Below are 22,556 nucleotides of genomic sequence, written 5' to 3'. Positions count from 1 at the left end.
AGACTGGAGACTTGGAGAAAGAAAACAAAAATAACTTGTGGCTTCAACTTGATGGAGTAGTTTAGATGTCGCATTGATTATTCAACATGTTAGGGATATTGTCATTTTGTTGTTATACAATATATATTAATTTCTCCATCAATGTCATCTCCAATAAATTTAATTTGATTAGTTTCCGCCATCAGTAGCAATAACTGTCATAACATTTTGAATGTTTTTTTTTTTAAGAAATGGGCTTTTGTATCATTAGTTATACTTGGCACTTAATCTATCATGGGTTAGGTTACCTGTAGGTTCTAGATTTTCCATTTGGTACAAATGAATAAGTTTAGAATATTCACTTCCCGTTTGCTGGGATTAAAATCTGGGAAAGGAAACAATTAGTGACAGCAAATAAGTTAGTTTTTTTTATGAATATATTTTTAGAAGAGCCCTCATTATGCCTGCCTCTTACCACTCACTGTGTGATAAGGTACTAGTTTTGGCGTTAGACTTCTAATCACGGGATAGTTCAAGACTAATGTTTTTTGCATTGCTTGTGTCCTTGGAAAGACACTACTGTTGTTTTCTCTCTCCACCCTGGTGTAGTAGCTAATGAACTGGTTACTTGCTGTACAATTAGGGGAGGTGTCCATACATACCTTCTGCGTAAGCACGACGCCAAACCCCTATTCTCACTCCTAATAAGAGGACACTCTTTGGTCCCAAAGGTGTCCCCTTAATAGAGGTTCTACTGTACTTAATTTTTTATTAAGTAGTAGTAGGTAATGAGGTGGTTACTAGCTGTACAATTAGAGGAACTGTCCATACACAATTTAGAATCTTTGTGCGTAAGCATGACGTCAAACCCCTAATCTCACCCCTAATAAGAGGACACTCTTTGGTCCCAAAGATGTCCCCTTATTAGAGGTTCTACTGTACTTAATTTTTTATTAAGTAGTAGTAGTCGTAATAAGAGGACACTCTTTGGTCCCAAAGATGTCCCCTTATTAGAGGTTCTATTGTACTTGAATTTCCAAGATATTACAATTGCTCTTCAGGATACAATGAAATTATCAATGTAAGTATTGCCTATTGCCTATTAAAGAACATAATGATGTGTAGAGATCCTAAGTAGGCCTAGCCTAGTTATGTAGTTATCAACTGAATGTCATTTTCATATTTCCAATAAAGGCAGATAAAGCTTTAATACAAATGATTGCATATTGTCAGCTTAAAAAGATTGTCCAAAGTTCCAACAAATCATTCCCAAGTGTCGTATCTAAATCATTTTTGACAGAGTGTTGCAATTTCATTTGTACAGTGATGTTCATGGCATTGTCAGTGATTATGCATTCATGTTTTAATAAGAGTATCAATAATTTTCCATTGATCACATGGTAAAGATTAAGCAGTGATAATTGGTTGTTTTTCTTCGTCGTCGGTCAGTTGTACTCGAGCATTAGGGAGGTGGTAATTATTGGGTAAGATATATCAATGCCTCATTGTTATACAGTATTTAATGCGTACGTATGTTTTATGGCTTTGTTGGTATAGGCTGCCATTTTGTGTGCTTTCACAAGGATGTAGGCATTTGTTTAGTAGTCATAGGTTTAGCCACGGCAATTATTGAATCAATGAAGTTGAAAGATGGAGTATTTTCTTCCGTTCTCTTTAGTTTTGATTTATATATCTATATTTTATGTATATGGCATATATCCTGTGATTAACAATATCGCTGTTGGATGAAATTGAATTATAAATATATGTGGCTTTATTTTTTTTAATGAATGAATATTTCTGTCTATCCGTGAATACAAAATATTATTTTAAAATGTTATTAAAATATAGTATTACATTTTTATTATTGTTTTAATACCATTTTCTCATTGTTGTTAGATATTAAATTGATGAACCATAAGTTTGTTGTAAACACATTGTGCAAAATTTATGAGAAAATCTTTGTAATTCCTAGGACTGCCATTACAACAGATTATCAGAGAATGCCTAGGCTAAATGAGGGATGCGTGGTATTCAGTAGGCCTATTATTAGTCCTGCAAATGAAGGATAAATATCAACATATTATTAATATTTCTTTTAGTATATTTTTCATATTTATATAATATTCATTTTTCGTAAAGGGCATTAAATGTCAATACTACAGTATTACCATATGTAATAAAACTCATAAATAACGATAATTTATTCAGTCATCTCTTCATTTCAAAAACAGGTATAGTCGCCATACGCAATATAAATTAATAATGATTATATGTGTATAGAGGGACATCTGGTGCATACTACAGTTTTAATAATAGAGAGCTTTTGTTTTGTGATGACCGACGACAAAACTGCGTCATGTTAGATCATTGGGACTTGTGCCCTCTCTCCTCATCTGATCGACACTTTTAAAAAAAAGAAGAAAATTTTAATATAAGCATTTATGTTATATACTGAAATTGTAATTATAAATGTTGACTAAATAAATGTGAATAAATTGAATTGTTAACAAAATTAAGTCAAAGCAACGAACGCTTCACTCGTATTGGAATACATTCCGAGTATTTGCACCATAAAGTCACAGTAAACATGTGCACTTATGTATCTGCCTGTAGTAGACCTCTATAAAGGGGACAACTCTGTTACCCAATAAAGTGGGCCCCTTAGTATAGTTTGGCTGGAAAGAAAGGAGAGAATTGCATTTAGTAGCATATAACTTGACACAGCCTTTTCGCATGGGGCAGTAGATGAAAGATGAAATGTAATTTATACAAAATATTAATCTGAGCATGCGTAAGCTCAGTATACTCCGTTCATTATCAGTACTGTATTTGGTTATCAGAAGAAGCAAAGTTTATGACATTATTAGCCTGCCTTAAGACAGGAAATGGCAATCTTTAACTGTTCTGTTTTTGCATTTATTGATCGGGTAGTTAAACTTGGGTAGTTAAAAATGTCTATCTAGAATCTGGAACACTGCCTTCACCAGTTCAAAGCATGAAGCAATTAAAAAAAATAAAATATCATACATAAAGTTGCCCTGCTCCAATTTCAAAGGCTTATCACATGTTTACAATCCACCCACATAAATAATTCACTCAGAAACCATCGTTAGGAGACTACAAAGCCAATTAAATTCATTAACCAAAATGCATTATTTTGTATTTTTATGTCATTTAATAACATTTAGCATTTTAAATCATCCTTTTTGAACCCTGATATTTAGTCATACTGATTTCTAATTACATCCTTAATTTGAAAATTAAAGGGAAAACACGTAAACATGGCATTTAGTTTTACAAGTAGGAGAGTTCTGTAAATGTTAAGCTCTGTCTACACTATCAAATTTTATGTGACAGAAAAATGTGATGTGCTCATATATCGACATAATGATGTCATATCACTACCATATTTGGGCATATCACTACCATATTTGGGTACATCACACTTTTTTGTCAAACGAGCCTTAGATTTTGAACTTTAAATTATAGGTCATCAAGTTCAAAACGTTGGCGGACGGTTTCATCGGCTACACTCGATATTCAACATTGCTTTTAATTCTCCCATGAGTATAGTGGGTATATACCAAGAAGTACTAGTAATGCCATTTATGCTCAATGGAACATTTAAGCTATTCTGGGAAGTAATGTACGAATGTTCCAATCTCTGTCTACACTATCAAATTTTATGTAACAAAAAAATGTGATGTGCCCATATATAGACATGATGATATCATATCACTACCATATTTGGGCATATCACTACCATTATGGGCACATCAGTGTAGACAGAGCTTTAGATTTTGAACTTTAAATTATAGGTCATTGGTTCAAAACGTTTGTCGGACAGCTTTATCCTCTACGCTCGATATTCGACATTGCTTTTATTTATCCCATGAGTATAGTGGGTACCAAGAAGTGCTAGTAATGCCATTTATGCTCAATGGAACATTTAAGCTATTCTGGGAAGTAATGTGTACCAATGTTAAATGACTGGGGAGGCTTTACATGGAAATTGTGAGCTAAATTGAAAGACAATCGTTAAAGATGTATTGTATCTTTAACTCAACCAAATACAGTCCTGACTCGTATCAGATTTTTGTTAATGATTTTTCAATATAGTATAGCTTAATTCTGTATTTCGCACCAAAAACTGAAAAATAAAGATGAATAAAATCGAAATAATGATTTGGAAAAGCCATTTTAAAAGACAAATTGAATGTTACAAACTAAGACCTCAATATGGCTGTTCTTTGACTTCACAGTGGTCTAAAAATTGGATATGGAAAAAAAAGTGAATATTCATTATGTGCGACAATAAAATATGTCTATTCATCAAGGGCTTGTGGGAAGTGTGTTGGACGTTCGACTACTGATCGTGAGATCGAGGTTCGAATCCAACTCTCGCCGCATTGCTTGTATCCTTTAGGCAAAATACTTTACTTACGTTTGCCTCTCTCCACCCAGGTTTATAAATGGGAACCTGGTTAGATCAAGACACAACTTTGCGCTGATTACTAGCTGTGTTATGGAAGTATGTTTCCATACGTGTTTGATCCAAAAAATGATTTGGGTAATAATGTTCAGTGCTTAGAGGTTTCACAACATTAGGCGTTATATAAATCCAGGATATTATTATTATTATAAAATATTAATTTTTTCAGGAAGAAAATTACTTTAAAGATGTACTGTCCCCCTGAAAACATAATTCTTACAAAATAATTTGTTGAATATGCCATTTTAATATCACATAATAGTTATTCACTTTGACAAAAAATTGGATCGAAAAAAAAATGTATTTACCTAAATAACTATAATTTAAAGCAAAAAAGAGTCAAATCTGGTTTTTTTTCTACGGAAGTGATTAACTTTATTATTTTCATGTTTTTTGAGGACAAATACATTACATCTTTAAATGAACACAAATTTGTACATTTCAACTAATAAAAAATATAGCATTCACAATATTTATCAACAATTTATTGTGCATTTATTAAATTGTTGAATAACCAACGGCTTATGCAATATGATGTAATATTATTTTATCTCGCATATGTCATTTATATACCTTAGGGAATCTGTCAAACAGACGGCAGAAAAAAATAACAACAAATTAAATGCATTGTTTATATAACAACAAAAAGCTTTTAAATTTTAACTTTAATATATTTGCATTCCTACGTTTGATGGTTACAAATAAAATACAGAAAGAAAAAAAACGTGTTTTATATAAAATATTATAGATGGTAATGCATTCTATGTGTTAAATAAAAAAAAAAAATTAATATCTGGTTTTTGATGGTCACTGAACGGTCTTGATTATTTTCTGTGTAAATTATTCCCTAAGGTTAAACAGAATTCATCCGCTTTAAATTTGTTAAAAGAATCTGAATTCAAATCAAGTTCAAGGTACCGATGTAATGTACGTTGAACTATAAAAGATCAGTGAGCTTTAGGCTATGATGTTTATAGCACGAATAGTAGATAAGGTTGTATGTAGGCCTGCTTTAAACTACAGTCGATTTTGGCCGAGCGGTTAAGATACGGGAACATCTGCAAACCACAGTCATCCACTCCTTGGCTATGTTTAAAAATTTCTTGGATAAGGACTTAAAACTGAAGGTCCGGTGTACACGTTTGGCTTGAGTGCACTTTGAAAGAACCCAGTGCATCTTTCGGAAAGAGTGTGAAAATGGGGTTCTTGTCCCATTTCGTTTATAACTCTGTTGTGCTAACAATGAACCCCTACCTGTTGAATCACTTACTTTGGAAACCACCAAGAGTTGTCCCAATGAAACGTAAAGGGATTTAATACTGTAACTAATTTACATATGCATTCTAAACTAAATCTAAAGTTCCTTTCCTCCATCGCACATCCATAGTTTCAGGTTGTTCTGTCTATCAAAAGTACCATTTGGTCATGATATGATACGTGCCTCTTGAACTAATCTTGCAGCTCAGGTATAGCACTGTTTTTTACCTGTACCAGTTGTAGAGTCACGATTTGACCCACGGCCTTGTTATAGAAGCAAACATAACACCATCAGTTAAATATAATAATAATAAAGGATGTAGAAAACAATGATTAACATAAATGAATATACAACAATGCGTTTTCTTTGAAACAATGTAATAATATTTAAATATTGATTGATAGACACAATATATACCCTGATGAACTGCAAAGACCAATCATACTGAATTAAAATTGATTTATAGTATTGATGTAACTGTATTAATCTTTCATAAAGCGTTATATCTTTATGGATGTTATCAGTGTGACGTAACGGTCGACCCTGAAGTGGTACTGAACTTATTGATATAAAAAGCCAGCTCACGTGCAGTTGAGTTTACAATCATCACAAGAACAGATCTCATATATTAGGTGTATTATATGATTACGATTGTTGTGGTACTGTACTGTATATAGAACAGGACTGTGACGAAACAATGAACTTGTAAGTATATCATTACATTGCATTAAATATAAATGCAATGGTTTTTTGTGGGGCATGGGTGAGGAGTTCTGCTGGTTTCTCCATTGGGTCTGATGTGCCAAATCTACAAGAAGTTTAGTACCAAGAGCAGTCCTGATAATGAAACCTTTTTGTATGCAAATTAGCTAAACACAAGTGCATTCTACATTAAAATGTAGGGCAAATATTCATACAAAATGTAAGTAGTGTTGACCAGTTTTATCCTTATTCTGCAAATGTAGTCTAGGTATAATACAAAAAACTTAGGTATAGTGTTGGGTGATCACAACCCTCCCCTTCTCCCATCTCAAAGTATTGTAGTTGAAGATATCTAGATGGATGGAGGGAACATTTTAGTGATGTAGTATGAGAGGAAGTGTTCAAAGAAATTAAGACTCCAATTGCGTTCCATACCCTGTGCGTCCAATTACTGTACGCTAATTATCTGTGCAAGTTATGAACCTGGTGGCAGTAGAGATAAACTTGCTCTTCAAGAAAGTGTTTTATGGTTTAATAAAGAAATAACCAACAGGTTGGGGTGTCTGTTGAACTATTATTATTATTATTACAAGCTCTAAATGCGCTGCACATTTTACCCCGGTCATTTATTTGGTATCAAACACGTATGGAAACATCCTCCTATAATGCAGCTATAATCCGGGTACCCATTTTATACACCTGGGTGGAGAGAGGCAAATGAAAGTAAAGTGTCTGGCCTAAGGATACAAGCAATGCGGCGAGAGTTGGATTCGAACCACGATCTCATGATCAGTAATCCAACGTCCAACACACAATGTATTCAATACTGAATGTTTTCCACTGTATGTATATTATTATTAGGTATCCATTTCGCTCTATAGGTTAGGGACAAAAGACAAGTGTTCACTATAGCAACATTAAGTCATAATTTGCAATAAAGAATCTTTCCCCATGGTAAAAACGTGCAGTATTATACATGCTATATACAGTAGTAACGGTTCGATAAATGTCGAAGATTTATTTTTTATCTTAAAAAAAATTGTGATTTGTGTGAGTGATTTTGAAGTTGCCAATAAGATTGAGTTTTTTTCAATGTCGTAATTTTATAAGGCAATTCATTTATTTTATTCATTTAATTGTTTTTAAATCAATCAATTTCTGTCGTACTTGTACAGTTATAAGAACGATTCAACTCAGCAATTACAAATTTCATTACCATTTAACGATTTCTTTTAAATCTATTTCTTGCAACATCTGCATGTTGTCTCTTTATCTTGAATTACCATTTTTCATCTACAAGTGATATCTAAGATGTTTCTAGTGTAATTTAATATACTCTATTAAAGCCTATGCATTACTTTACATTATACTATCTATTACACTTGTATATCATGAACTACAAATGCATTCTACAATTGAGAATGTATTTCAGTAAAGTCAGATTTATTCAGACGTGCACCAAAATGTTTCCAAATGAAAGTTGAGATGTCGCTACTATTTGATGGTAGCATAAACAACCGACATTTTCGAGACATGGTGTACTGCATTTATTTTCTATTTTCTCTCAATACCACCACCACTACCCAAGCCCTCTTTCCAACCAAATGGGGGTGGGTACATGTGTGACTGCCAAACTGTGACTATGACACCTCTATTCAGAGGACACCTCTATTAAAGGGACACTTTCCAATGAAACAATTATAAGAAATATGTTTTAATAATACAATAAATCTTTATTCAGGGGATACTATACCTCTTTTTAGAGGACACTTTATTGAGACCCGAAGGCTTTGATATGGGTTCTAGTCCAACTTATAAATTATATATCTCCCACTTTTGTTCATACTGGTAAATATTAAAGAAAAATATAATTATAGTGTGTAAAAAAAAAAAAGGTAAAGTCGAAACCTAAGCTAATGCTAACGGCCGTGGTGCCCATCTCCATTTCCTTAGCGTTTGGGCCAGACTCCACTAAGTGTGTATGTTTGTGGGGGGTATGCCACTCCTCCCGCACAAACGAGTCTGATTTACCTTCCCAGTACTTTTTACATACCGGTACCTATTTCTATCACCTGGGTGGGGAGGAACAATGTCGATAAAGAATTTTGCTCAAGGACTCAACACTGCAGTGGCCGGGCTTGAACCGGCAACCTCTTGATTGCAAGTCCAATGCGCTAACCACTGCGCCACAGTGTTCCACTGAAAAAGTATATATTGTGTAATACTAGTAAATATGAGATGATACACATATATTTTAACATTTTTATTTTATTTGTATAAATTCATATTATTTATGTATTATGATACATATTACAAGCACTTAGGTTCAAAGACCCAATTTAAATGACATTAAACTGTGTTTGTGGCTTTTCTCGTAAACACATCAATAATAGAGGAAATAATTATTCATTAGTTTGTAATATGAGTGTGTATGTTATTAGTGATCAATACAGGATACAGTATATTGCATTTCTTAATTAACAAATAATTTGTAATCAATTTGAAAACATAATTATTAATTAAATTTGGGTCGGTCAGACTTAGGCAACATGACATTTTTAGTAAAATTGATCATCCCACCACCACCAAAAAAATGTGACCCCACATTGGACCCTTAACTTTTGTTATTACCCCTTTCTACACCTTAATTATACTGTATTTTTATACGCGGCTAAATTTTATAAAGTTATTTGAACTGTTGATAAAAAAATCATTCATTTTTTTCAAATCTTTACACCATATGCCTACAGTCTTTAAGCTCAACGCTATCAAGGTTTATCGTAAACATTAATCATTAAATATTAATACAGTAATATAAATTTTTCAGATAAGTTTTTGATAAATTGTCAGTGTGTCAAGAATATACATCAGTAATTATCATTTCGCAGCTTTCACTCATAAATGTGTATTCGACACGTTTCAGCATTAACAATAACCTCGCGTCTGTATAAGCTATCCATGTTGGTTTTAGTGCAAGACTGCAAATTAACCTGTCGCCAAAGGATTACAAGATAAATGGTCATTTATTGCCGTAATCATGTGTATTCATTGTAATTTACATTTCACAGTATGCATTACTGCTGACCAGGATATGTGTAAAAATCAAATGGGTAAAACCTTTTTAAAAGATTTTATTCTACTATATATATGTAGAAGAATTAAAAGGTATAGTTTTTTGGATTCATTTCTAGAATGGTATATTTATTCCAATCGGTCAAACTAACTGAAGCCTCAATCCACTGGACTTTATTGGTCAAATTGAACCAAGAAAATTCTGAATGCTGGTTACAATTTTCTCAGGGGTAAATTAACCCAGACCAATGGTTAATTTAACCAATGTCTGCCCGGTAGCTTGGTCTTAGTAAAATTACAGTAACCATACTACTGTAAAAAACCCAATCTGAACATGACCTTCATCATGCAACAAGATCAGAATTGTTAACGTCATGGTTAAATATTAATAAGACTGTGATAAAACTGCATGACATTATTCAAGTACGAACAATGATCAAATTTATTTTAATTAACCATTTTGCAAGTCCAGTGCGAACAAGGCTTTAATTTTCACGGTTGATTTTTGGTTTTTAAAAACTGCTTGAAATTATTCATTTGTGGACAATGGTCAAATTTACTGATCGATTGAATTTGTCATCTGCAAGTCCAGTGCGAACAAGACTTAAGCAATTTAATCTAGCTTGATAAAATTGCAGAGAATGTGATGTGGGTTCAAGTCCCACCTGAGAACAACTTTCTTCCACAGTCTATTTGTATTTTAGGTTATGCAAATGTTCTACCATAAATTAACTAACAAGCACACAATAGATATAATGGTACAATAATTATTTAATTATTCCCATTTCGTCATGGAAACGTTTAATAACGACGCAATAATTGATTTTGTCATTTTTAGAAATGTAAGGATGATGTCTCTACCTGAAGGAAAGTTGTATCACACGCCAGAGTTAGAATATAAGGTATTTATATTAAGAAACATTTAAACTTTTATCTGCATATAGTATCACGTACATCCTAGGAAACATGTTAAGTATATTATTCTAGATTGCTCATCATTAGGGCATTTAGCTTTGGTTTCTTTCTTAAACAGTTTCAACATTATTACTGTATTTGAAATCGATGCTTCATTTTTCTGCTGATCATATATCATTCTAAATTTATTTCAGTTAGATAATTGGATTACTAACTCTTGAAAATCTTGTTTACTTCAGAAGTCCCAGTCCCAAATTTTTGATTTTGTTTGTTTTACATAATTGGTCAAAAAAATAAATTGAGTTATTTTATTGAAATATGCTGCATAGAGTGGGTTTAAAATTTGTAAAATGGGAGAGAAGTAAAAATATATAGTTTTCAAACCAATAAAATAGGTAAAAGGTAATGTACGCACACACTTGAGTGTTTGAAAGGAGAAACCACCTAATACCATATTGGTTAGGCTGAGAAATTAAAGCATGCCAGTTGCTGCAAACTACATTTTTTTTAATGAATTGAACACAATAGTCACTTTTACACTTCTGACATATATCCAGTTTACGGACACTGCTTTAAAAAACTTTGATAGTTAATTTGATCTTTGTCTACATTATATATTTATATATTATATTTTTCCTTACAAAATTCTGAGTACAGTACTTTCGAGTGTCGGGTGTCATGTTTATCTTTTTTGTATTTTATGTTGAAAGAAAAATGATAAAATTATAATTTAGGTCTATGTAATATCATTTCATAGTAAATGTCATTTGAAATATCAATCTCAACAAATTTAGTCGAGTTGTACATACACAAGGGGACAGAAAGTTCACAGCCTAGATTTTTACAGAGGTTTATTTCCTCAAAACATAGTATGAAAAGGGAATTTCAGGAAAAAGAGGAATCTTGGGCGTTGGAAAACAATGTTCTAAGCACTGTACTCTATTTTTCTCTCACCAGCAACCTTCCTTCTCCTTCCCCTTTGTACCAACTGTTACACAATTTTAAGATTTTTTCTATTTAAAAGAGGTGTTCTTAATTAGGGATTGGCCATAGTTTTAAATTTTAAAACATATATTTCCCCTTGTTTGTTTCTTATGAATATGTCCCCTTTGCACGCAAAGATGTAGGCCCTATGTAAGTCTTATTTGACTAAATCACAAGTGATGGATTACTTGAACTGTCGCTTGTCATTGGTAAATTCACTTGCATCGCACTTACGTCCTTGTGGTAACAAAGCATCAAAAGCTCCTAAATGGAAATCTTTCGCATTTATAGGGGTTCAGTAAATGCGATGTTAATTTCAACAAGTAAGGTCTACTACATTTTACATTATAATTGTGTATGTGCTTTGTTTATACTTTCAGGGCTAACAACCCAGCCTTTTGAAACTTTTCTTGTTAATTATACCATACTCTCACAAAAGCTTATTTGAAAATGGAAAGTGGCAAGGTATTTTAAACCAAACATCTCTTCTTGTTATGTAGTTAGTTTCATCTGATAATGTTACTCTAATATTTATATATATACATGGAATGATCCTTAAAATACTCTTAGTGAATGCTAAAAATATATAGAACTGTGACATGGAAGATGAGGGGGAAGATCAGTGCACTTTCACAGATGTTGTCATGTTTCCATTTATAATTAGTACACTACTGTATATACAATTTTTAAGCATGTTAACAGATTTTAGTATCGTTGTTGTTTCATGTGTTTATGATAAAATATATTAGACAGTGTTATGTGTACGTTATTTTAGTGAGGAAGGCAATATAAATTTTAATAAAATTGTTGGCTATCAGTATCATAATGTAAATTTTACTCAATATATCATTTCCAAAAATAAAAAAAACTGGCAAGGATAACAAAAGAACAAGCATCTAAACATAAAAAAAATGTTAATGCTAGTGTCTTTTACGCTGTAATATAAATTTCAATAGATTAGACCAGGGAGGTATATATACCTCCCTGAAAGACTTCATAATTAATTTTTATAAAACATTTATTTATATTCATTCACGCATCAGTGGAAAATCATTATTTCCATTTATTATCATTTTCATATAAAATATACATAGAAATTATGTTTGCTCTGAGATATACAAAAACAGATAATAAAACAAAAACTATTACAATTCAATATTGTGATAGTGCCCTCTATTTTTTTTTCTTGAATTTTTTTTGCTGACGACCTTTGTACCATGACTCTCTTGGGATAGTCGTGACCTAATTAATAATCGTCTTTAATTAGGCTAATGATCTCTATCGATAATTTTGCGTATGCAACAATGACTTGCGTCTGTAATATTTATTATTCAGATTATTAATTATTAAAATAATGTTTCTTGAAATATTGTGACATCAAACATAAATATTCAATATGTCATCAATAAAATTAAAATAAAATCATGTTTTATTTCTAATATTATTCTTTGACTTGAGTATTTTTTTTGTTTTTGTCCATCCAGCAATTGCTGATCATTAGGGACCCTCAGAGGTTCACAAGACAAACATATACACAAGATGCTCTACATAAACAAAGTCTTATTACAAGTCTTCGGGAGTGGAGTTGTAATTTTGTCCTTTAGAAAAAATCCTGACATGTGACGGGACTTGAACCCAGGACCCTTGGAGTGGTAGCCAAGCATCATAACCACCAAGCCACATATACATTTTAAATCTAAATCTGGTATTTTTATTTTTGTCATTGGAAATTACTATCCAATATCAACATAAACAATATTATATAAAAAGCAAAATTTTGAAAATTTACATACATACACATACACATTTACATCATATTTTTGCCTCAGTGAAAAGAGATTAACAAAAACTTCCAAAACCAAAAATTTACAAGAATTTACCACAAAATAAATGCTTTTTATAATATACTAATTTTATTTTGTATAATGCATGTATATGATATTATTATTAAACAGACTGTAAAATGATAAAAGAGGATAAGAGATGCAGAAATGGAGCGTGACATATTAATTGGATTTTCCATATGGTAAATTTGTTTAGAGACCAAACCATGAATACTAATTGATAATAGTAATTATAATATACTGTCACGACACACAGCGAAAGTACACACCCAAAAAATGAATGTTATAAAAATTTGTTATACATATTTCCCATATTAAACAGGTTAATAACCTTCTTGATCTTAAAGTATAGAATTAAATTATATTAAATTATTACAATTTTTTTATGTGGATCATAAATTTCATCAAAGTACCAATATTACAACTTACGGTACTATGGCAATTTTGTGATGTTATGATTATGTATCAATTTTTTAACTTAACACTTTTTAAAGACAGTTCCATGATGATTTTTGTATAACATTTGTTTACTGTTTATGATATTTTTAATTATTAATTATATTATTATTATTAATAGGTGTTATTACAATGTACTTCAAATTATAAAATAAAATAATAAATAATAATAAATAAATAATAATAACAATAATTCCTTTTATATTAGATGGTTCTACATAAACATACATTTCAAAATGTCCAGTTACAAGGTTTAAGAGTAAAGAAAAATACAATATATACATATATATACATATATATATATATAAACAAATCAGGCAAAGAACATTAATTCTAAACCGCCCGGTGATATACTGAAATTTAATTAATTAATTTGAAACGATAAAGATGAGGAAATCTGTGAGAATGAGAAAAAGTCGCCCCAACCGAGACTCGAACTCGGACCGCCTGCTTGATATGCAGATGTCCTAACCACTAGACCACTGGGGCTTTCATGGTATTGTTCGAACTCGATTGGATAGCGACTCTTTAACATTCTCGGCGTGGTACGGCGGAACAGCACTAGTCCTCAGTTGTACGCACGCGCACCAGAGATCAAATTGATACGCCCTCATCTTACAGTATTTTTATTCACGAGGCGGGATCTCCGAAGAGATACTTTTATATATATAAACAAATCAGGCAAAGAACATTAATTCTAAACCGCCCGGTGATATACTGAAATTTAATTAATTAATTTGAAACGATAAAGATGAGGAAATCTGTGAGAATGAGAAAAAGTCGCCCCAACCGAGACTCGAACTCGGACCGCCTGCTTGATATGCAGATGTCCTAACCACTAGACCACTGGGGCTTTCATGGTATTGTTCGAACTCGATTGGATAGCGACTCTTTAACATTCTCGGCGTGGTACGGCGGAACAGCACTAGTCCTCAGTTGTACGCACGCGCACCAGAGATCAAATTGATACGCCCTCATCTTACAGTATTTTTATTCACGAGGCGGGATCTCCGAAGAGATACTTTTATATATATAAACAAATCAGGCAAAGAACATTAATTCTAAACCGCCCGGTGATATACTGAAATTTAATTAATTAATTTGAAACGATAAAGATGAGGAAATCTGTGAGAATGAGAAAAAGTCGCCCCAACCGAGACTCGAACTCGGACCGCCTGCTTGATATGCAGATGTCCTAACCACTAGACCACTGGGGCTTTCATGGTATTGTTATGGCATATATATATATGTAAAAATATCTTTTGTAGCGGATTTATCTTCTGTCAAAATTGAAAAGTTATCGCGGACAATGTTAATAACCTTCTTATTCATAGGATGATACGTGAGGACTAGAGGTATGCGGTCACAAGCATTTGTATTATGTGTAGGTTGCAGTGTGTCCTCGTGCGTTAACTGGCAAACTTTTCTTAGAGATTTCACAGTAATGTCAGATGGATATATATAGCTTACAGACGTGATCAAAGCATTAAAGACACTTTAGTTAAATCTAAATTACAAAACAAAGGTAATGAATTAACTGGAACATTCAAATGTAATAGAAATAGATGTTCGACATGTAATTACGTTTCATGTTCAAACCAAATAGTAGGACCTTCTGGTAATTATGTTATCACAGATCATATTACGTGCACCACTAGAAATCTAGTTTATTGTATTTCGTGTACTAAATGTAATATGCTTTATATTGGTGAAACTAAACGCAGGTTAGGTGATAGGTTTGTAGAACATTTAAGGTCTATTAAACTTAAGACTCCCGGATTACCTGTAGCCACCCATTTTTGTAATAATGAGCATTCCCTTTCGGATATTACAATTTCTGGTGTTAAGGTATGTAATGGTTCTGAGACATCTCGTAGAATTATAGAAGAAAGAATAATTGTAAAGCTTGGCACTCTTGCCCCTACCGGCATAAATGTACAATTTAGATCTTTTAAACATTAATTTTGCCAGAGACATTCACATATTAACAATTATTTACACTTGAAGCTTTTTTCTTTGTTTTAAATTTCCTGCTTTATAAGCAACCATTTCTGCTTTGTACCCCATAGCTTTTGGAGGTGTGCCTTTATAACTATGCCTTTTGTTTGTTAACATCTTTGATTGGCTGATTTGTTTTATTATGTAATTTTGTGACTTATATATGTTATCCTTTGTTACAATTCTCTTCACCTGATGATGGGCTATGCCCGAAACATGTCGTAAAAATAAATCTATATTGAGGCAGTTTTAACCTATTTGATCTTGATTTTTTTTTATATATATATATATATATATGCAGAAAAATAAAAAACATACATAGGCCTAATTTGAAAGATATAATACAGAGATTGTTGTATTGTAGGAGACATTTATTGATATAACAACATCACTGATATAACAACAATACAGTAAGATAAACAAAGTGGACAGTTTGCACAAAAGTGGTAACATATGTTAAAATAATGCATTTCTGCTTTCAGTAATTAATATTTTTAATAATAAAAGAGATTATAAATAGGTATAAAAACAATATAATAAAGGTGGGCGATACTCACAAATGTGAAAAAAGAATAAATTAAAAACGCACTTTAATTTAGCATTGAATTATATTTTATGGATTTTTAATGTTTGATGGATTTTTATTATTTGAAGCATAAAAACAAAAACTATGAATAAATTGTGAGCTTATCGTTCCAGATGGCTGTAAGATTTGAATTATAATCATTAATAATAACAGAATCATTTTAATCAGTTTGATTACAGTACCTCTAGGTTTGATTGTTGTCATTTGTTTGCTCATCTAATACTCGATGCGTGTCTCATCAAGCTTAATTGTGATATCCTATCTTAAGGTGGTATATGTAGTTCATTATATTTGTCGTTAGTTAATTCACATCCTATTCTACCCACCACACACCAACTAACGCCTTCGTAATGACGAGGCGGCAAGCTTTTTTTCTCACCTTCTAACCAATAACATTGTGTGGTTCTAACCACTTTAAGTGAAACAGGATTTCTTTACTATTAATCAATTGGAACGCTTTGAATACAAGCTGAACACTATGCATCTTATTATTCTGTCGTTTTCTTTCATGACATGAGGACAATACCTCTAGCAAGCAGTTCCTACTAAGAATTCTTTCTAAAGGAAAATTATTCACTTTCAACTGTGAATGTTAAGCTGATGTTGTTTACGAATGAAATTTGCTGGTGTTTACGTTTGAAATTTGCTGGTTATATTTTACAACACTAAATTGTAAATAAGGATTTGTTTATTCAGAGCCTGATTCAGTATACAATTCGCGGATTTGTTATTCTGCATAGAGTTCAGGGAATTGAATTTCACGTCACAAATATTGTTTAATATTTCATAATGTCTAGAAAAGGTAGTAGAAAGGTAAGATTGTTGTTTAATATATTATTATATTATCATAATCCCAAATATGTTAATTGTTTTTCTCTGGCATCATAATTTCATATTTATGGTTTTTAGCATGTTTATCCTTATTTATATCTTTGTTATATTCTTCACTAAATCTATAAATTATCCATATTTTTTTGATTTTCTGAGTATTTAGTTACATTTTTCAACTGCTACATTTTCTACTGCCCTTTCCTAATAAAAGTAATTTCTTGGAATCTGACATCAAACTTTCTGAAACACAAGAAAAAAAATGATATTTTAGGTACAGTAGATCAAACAATATATATGGTTCTTGTGAGCTTTTTTACAGATACTTGATTTCACAGCATCCTGAAATATTTATGTTACATAAACTAAAATTAAAGTCTTTTTCCATTGGAAAATTAATCTTGGAAACAGTTTGAACCTCACAATAAGTAAACATCATACACATATTTCTTTTCCCCAATTTCATCAAACTTTGTATGTAGTGTTATATGGAAATCTTTTCTTTTAAGAATGTATTATATTTGTTAGTTTCATGTTTATAAGTGGTAGGAGAAGTTGATTATTTAATACTAACAATATAAATTGGATCCTTTGTGGATTAATATGATGTTTTCACCTATTGTACAGAGTGATTTTTACATTTTAACATATCTTTTTATTTTAATATCTCTCCATCCGATTAGGTCACATATTTTTATATCAACTGTGCTGCATTGTATAAATATTTCTCCCATTATATTTCAACACAACAATTGTATTGAAAATTATTGAATCACCTTTAATACTAATGATTAAAATATGTACATATTATACTCGAGAAGAAATTTGCATATTTTTAATGAGAAATTTAATGAGATCAAATGGCATGTTTTACAGATAAATGAAATATTGTCAGGGGATTTTTATTTCTAAATTATTAATATTATGCTTGAAACGTGAATAATTTTCACTATAATAGTGCATAGTATCGTTTGTAAATTGCTATGATGATTGTGTTAAATGGTATGTAATACAGTATACAATTTAATGGTACAACCGTTTGCATTGTATATTCACATATCCCTTTCCTGCAATTCAATAAACTAAAATGTCACTCAAATGAAGATCCATTGCTTGAGAATGCAAGCATTTATTTTATATGCTTTTAACCATTTCTACCCTTAATTTTGTGACACAAATAGCAACTTCTAAAAATCAATTTTTTATTAATTTAAATTTATGATACAGGTATTACTTCGCTTTTTGCATTTATATTCATCAATATACTGCTATATCTATTGATTTTCACAAGTAGAAAATAAAGTAATTTAAGGAATATAATACTATACAGTAGATTTTTTTGTAAAATTGAGAAAATTCAATTTGTACCCACCTGCGAGACAGGTATGAGAATGGGTATAAGCAGCATGATGATGAATTGAATCATTGAATAAGTATTCCACAATTTCAGTCTCTTCTGAAATGTAACTGTGTTTATTTAATTTGTAATTAATAAGTCTAATAAATCAGAACATTATACATTGTTATAATTGAAGTCATAAGGAGTATAATAAATGGCATGTAATGTGATTAATCATCAAAGTCAAAGTTACGTCCCCCTTCTCGTGTAGTTAGCATGGCCAGTTCATTACGGCGATTACGAGTGACACGGGGTCTGATAGCCATACTCACCCCAACGTCTTTCAGCCCAATCCAGTATTTGTATGGCGAGAGTGCTGGAACTTCAATCTCCCTTTTCCAATAAATTGTTAAATTTAAATAATGTTTTTTTCATTCATTCATAACAGACAGAATAAGAAAGTTTGTTCGAAAAATAAACCACTTATGTAATACTATTGGTACTGTAACAAGATGGCCAAATAAAGTCAGAGCATTGAGGGTCTTGACCAATCACTGATACATATTCCAGAATCGTATTAAATAGATGTTTATATCACATACTATTCAAATGCTCTGCATGCCTATATTCAATAGTGTCATGTTTTCTCTTGTTAATAACTTTCTATATATTTTTTTCAGGAAGTGGTACAAAAGCTAGTCGTACGGCAAGCTTGCAGCAAAAAGGGCGATGACAGACGACGGCAAAAACAATTGGTTCAGGAATTAAGACAAGGCCTCTCCGAAATACGTAGCGATGCGCAAGAATCTCTGCAGGCTATGCATCAAGATCTTCACCGCACAGAGAAAGCGTCGGATGTTGCCCCGATAGAAGAAGACATATATGCCAGTGACACTTTGAAAGCTATGCATAAATTACTGCAAGCAAATAATAACATTGATACGTCTAAGAAAGCGGAAGAAAATTAATTGAAATTATAATAAAGTGCAAGAAAAGGATAAAAATGAAATACAGACTATGTATCTAAGGATAAAGACAATGTTTAAAAAGAAAGAAGAATTTATTAAACAAAGTGGCTATGCTTAAGGCATTTAATCATTTTGATACGTTCCATCAAGAGGGTGCAATAACCATGTTTTAAAGTCAAGAACTTCAGTCGGCAGAGTCCGCACGGTAGTGCTGAGTGACGCATATTGTACTAATTATAGAAATGATTAGGCCTACCGCTGCTCTAGTCAAACATAGCCATATTGTTTATTGAACGACCCGAGAATAGAAAGAATACAAATTTAGAGTAGGTTGTACAAAAGATTGAGGTAGAAAAAAAAAAGATAGGATGTTTTTAAATTTATGACAATATCTAACATTTTTACTCTTCAATGTGAGTGGATTTTTATATTAATATTAAACGCATCTTAGGTTTTGATATATTCTATGTGCAATATTTTTTGGTGAACAATTTTTCAGAAAAATAAATTACGCTGTATACTGTATAACAACATTTTAAAAATTGAAAATATAGAATATTAAACCCCTCATTAAGATATAGTATTACTAGATTATTTAGTAGATTTTATTTATTGTGGTATAGTTTATATTTACATATTTATACGTTATTAAGATTGTACTAAATGATTCAGTAATTCCTTTAGGTGCTGAGAGAAATAGTTGTTTATCTACAGTTAATTTAAGGAACATCATTGACATACGTAGGCTGATCCAACACCCCTAACCACCTAAAAAATGTTATAGAGGTAATACGATCTACTATTTGTATGAACATGTCTTGCTGACCAAACTTACACTACTAACTGCTCTAGTTTATCTTAAAACAGACCTAAATTTACCTTTAGATTTTTTTTTGCTTATCACTATGTGCATAGAGAAACCACAGCCCCCTTTTTTATGTAGTTCCTGTATCCCCGACCAACCAACAAAAATCTAGATCCGCCCATTTTTATAGCTAAAATATCAAAATTTGGATAAGATATTTAAGGACAGATTGAGGCTGAAACATGAAACAAAAAGGATTACACTTATTTCATATTTCAAAGTAAAAAAAAACATTCCTTTTTTTTTTTAACTTTAGCATTCTTACATGTCAAATTATTCCCAAAATTATGAGCACATATCTATGCTTTTTTTAATACTATAACGATTGCAAACTTTTATATAATATTTCATAATTAAAATGTAAACTATTAGATTATCTTGTAAATTGAATAAATAAGCTATCTCAGAATGTTTTATTTTGTACATAACTTGCACATAAGATTAGGAATATAAAAGAAAGAATACCAAAGGCCAGTGTATTCAAACTTGAAGATTAGAATTTAGAATATAATTATTCATTTTAATGTGCAAAAGATCATTTTTTGATCAATTATTCTGAATATTATCTTTGATAAAATAGTGTTTGAGTTTGAAAAATAATATGTCAGTAATTTTATCATAGGATTACATTTAGTGTTTATTAAAATGCATTATCAATTATATTTTCAATCTTCAAGATTGTTGGAACTACTATTTTTAATGTACTCTGTCTCCTACCATACTGCCAATACCAACATCATCAATATTTAGTTATATACCTTCTGTGTCCAATACTATAATTATATTATTATGTTTTTCCTATATCTAAATATTCATCAATATCCTCATCATGTCAATGCATGTCATCTTTATCATTGCTGTCATCATAGAAATGTTATCAAAGTTATCATGCTCATAGACGTGTCATCAACATTATCATGCTCATAGACATGTTATCAACATCCTCCTACTCATAGACATGTTATCAACATTCTCATGCTCATAAACATGTTATCAATAGCACCATGCTCATGACGTGTCATCAACATTCTCATGCTCATAAACATGTTATCAACATCCTCATAGACATGTTATCAACATTTTCATAGACATGTTATCAACATTCTCATAGACATGTTTTCAATATGATCATTCTCATAGACGTGTTATCAACACTATCATATTCATAGACATGTTATCAACATCCCCATACTCATAGACATGTTATCAACATTACCATACTCATAGACATGTTATCAATATTCTCAGGCGCATAGACATGTTATCAACATACTCATAGAAATGTTATCAACATTCTCATGCTCATAGACATGTTATCAACATCATCATAGACATGTTATCAACATTCTCATAGACATGTTAACATTCTCATAGACATGTTATCAACATTATCATAGACATGTTATCAACATTATCATAGACATGTTATCAACATTCTCATTGACATGTTATCAACATTATCATAGACATGTTATCAACATTATCATAGACATGTTATCAACATTCTCATTGACATGTTATCAACATTATCATAGACATGTTATCAACATTCTCATAGACATGTTATCAACATTATCATAGACATGTTATCAACATTATCATAGACATGTTATCAACATTCTCATTGACATGTTATCAACATTATCATAGAAATGTTATCAACATTATCATAGACATGTTATCAACATTCTCATTGACATGTTATCAACATTCTCATTGACATGTTATCAACATTCTCATTGACATGTTATCAACATTCTCATTGACATGTTATCAACATTCTACTATCATAAGTACAGTTAAGATGGTTATATACATGTTATTAAGTTACATTACCTTAGACATCTAAGAAATCTTGTTGGAAAACAAATTGAAACTGGTATAAAAACAAATGAATGTATATACTGCAAAATTAGGAATTATAGCTAAAATGCTTAACTAGTAAAGGGCGTTAATTTATCTAACCCTAGTTTATTTGATTAATTAGCATATAATCATTTAATGTATTAACATTTATTACAGTGTACATATATATATATTAGGCCTATTAGGCTATATTATTTCTGATTTAAAGCGGTATTTTGTTGAGGGTTGGTTGTATTTATTTCATTCTAGATAATTAAATTATTAATTAATAAAATGTCTAAAAGATATTAAGGCCACGTGTGGTATTTTGATATTGCCAATAGTAATTTGTTTTTCTTTTAAGTTACCGACACAGCGGGGTACTAAAATATCGAGAACACGAAGCATCGAAAACTGAACGT

General features: G+C 31.3%; 1 protein-coding gene and 4 non-coding genes across 10 annotated transcripts in view; 1 reads left to right on the top strand and 4 right to left on the bottom strand.

Moving 5' to 3' along the window:
• Window positions 1–21,338, top strand: part of LOC144837365 (uncharacterized) — a 28,059-nt gene extending 6,721 nt beyond the window's left edge. The window contains exons 2-4 of one of the 6 annotated variants that reach the window (XR_013611467.1): window positions 10,345–10,408; window positions 19,137–20,331; window positions 20,368–21,338. Coding sequence is in view for 5 of the 6 variants with exons in the window: in XM_078692434.1 (XP_078548560.1) it covers window positions 6,430–6,437; window positions 10,345–10,408; window positions 19,137–19,424 (360 nt within the window). In the remaining variant the exon portion in view is untranslated. Of the gene's footprint in view, window positions 1–1,154; window positions 1,464–1,488; window positions 1,635–6,014; window positions 6,438–10,344; window positions 10,409–16,539; window positions 17,103–19,136 lie in introns of those variants that run through there. The other 5 variants (XM_078692436.1, XM_078692435.1, XM_078692434.1 and 2 more) reach the window with 5 other exon arrangements.
• Trnaa-ugc (transfer RNA alanine (anticodon UGC)) lies at window positions 8,553–8,630 on the bottom strand. Its single transcript has one exon. It is a non-coding gene; the product is annotated as a tRNA-Ala (tRNA).
• Window positions 14,123–14,194, bottom strand: Trnad-auc (transfer RNA aspartic acid (anticodon AUC)). The gene has a single exon. It is a non-coding gene; the product is annotated as a tRNA-Asp (tRNA).
• On the bottom strand, window positions 14,487–14,558 carry Trnad-auc (transfer RNA aspartic acid (anticodon AUC)). Its single transcript has one exon. It is a non-coding gene; the product is annotated as a tRNA-Asp (tRNA).
• On the bottom strand, window positions 14,851–14,922 carry Trnad-auc (transfer RNA aspartic acid (anticodon AUC)). The gene has a single exon. It is a non-coding gene; the product is annotated as a tRNA-Asp (tRNA).
• Window positions 21,339–22,556: the final 1,218 nt, after the last annotated feature.

Source organism: Antedon bifida, chromosome 3, assembly GCF_963402885.1.
Source record: "Antedon bifida chromosome 3, ecAntBifi1.1, whole genome shotgun sequence".
Lineage (NCBI taxonomy): Eukaryota > Metazoa > Echinodermata > Crinoidea > Comatulida > Antedonidae > Antedon > Antedon bifida.
Note: the sequence above shows the minus strand (reverse complement) of the source record. Positions and strands in the feature narration are given on the sequence as shown.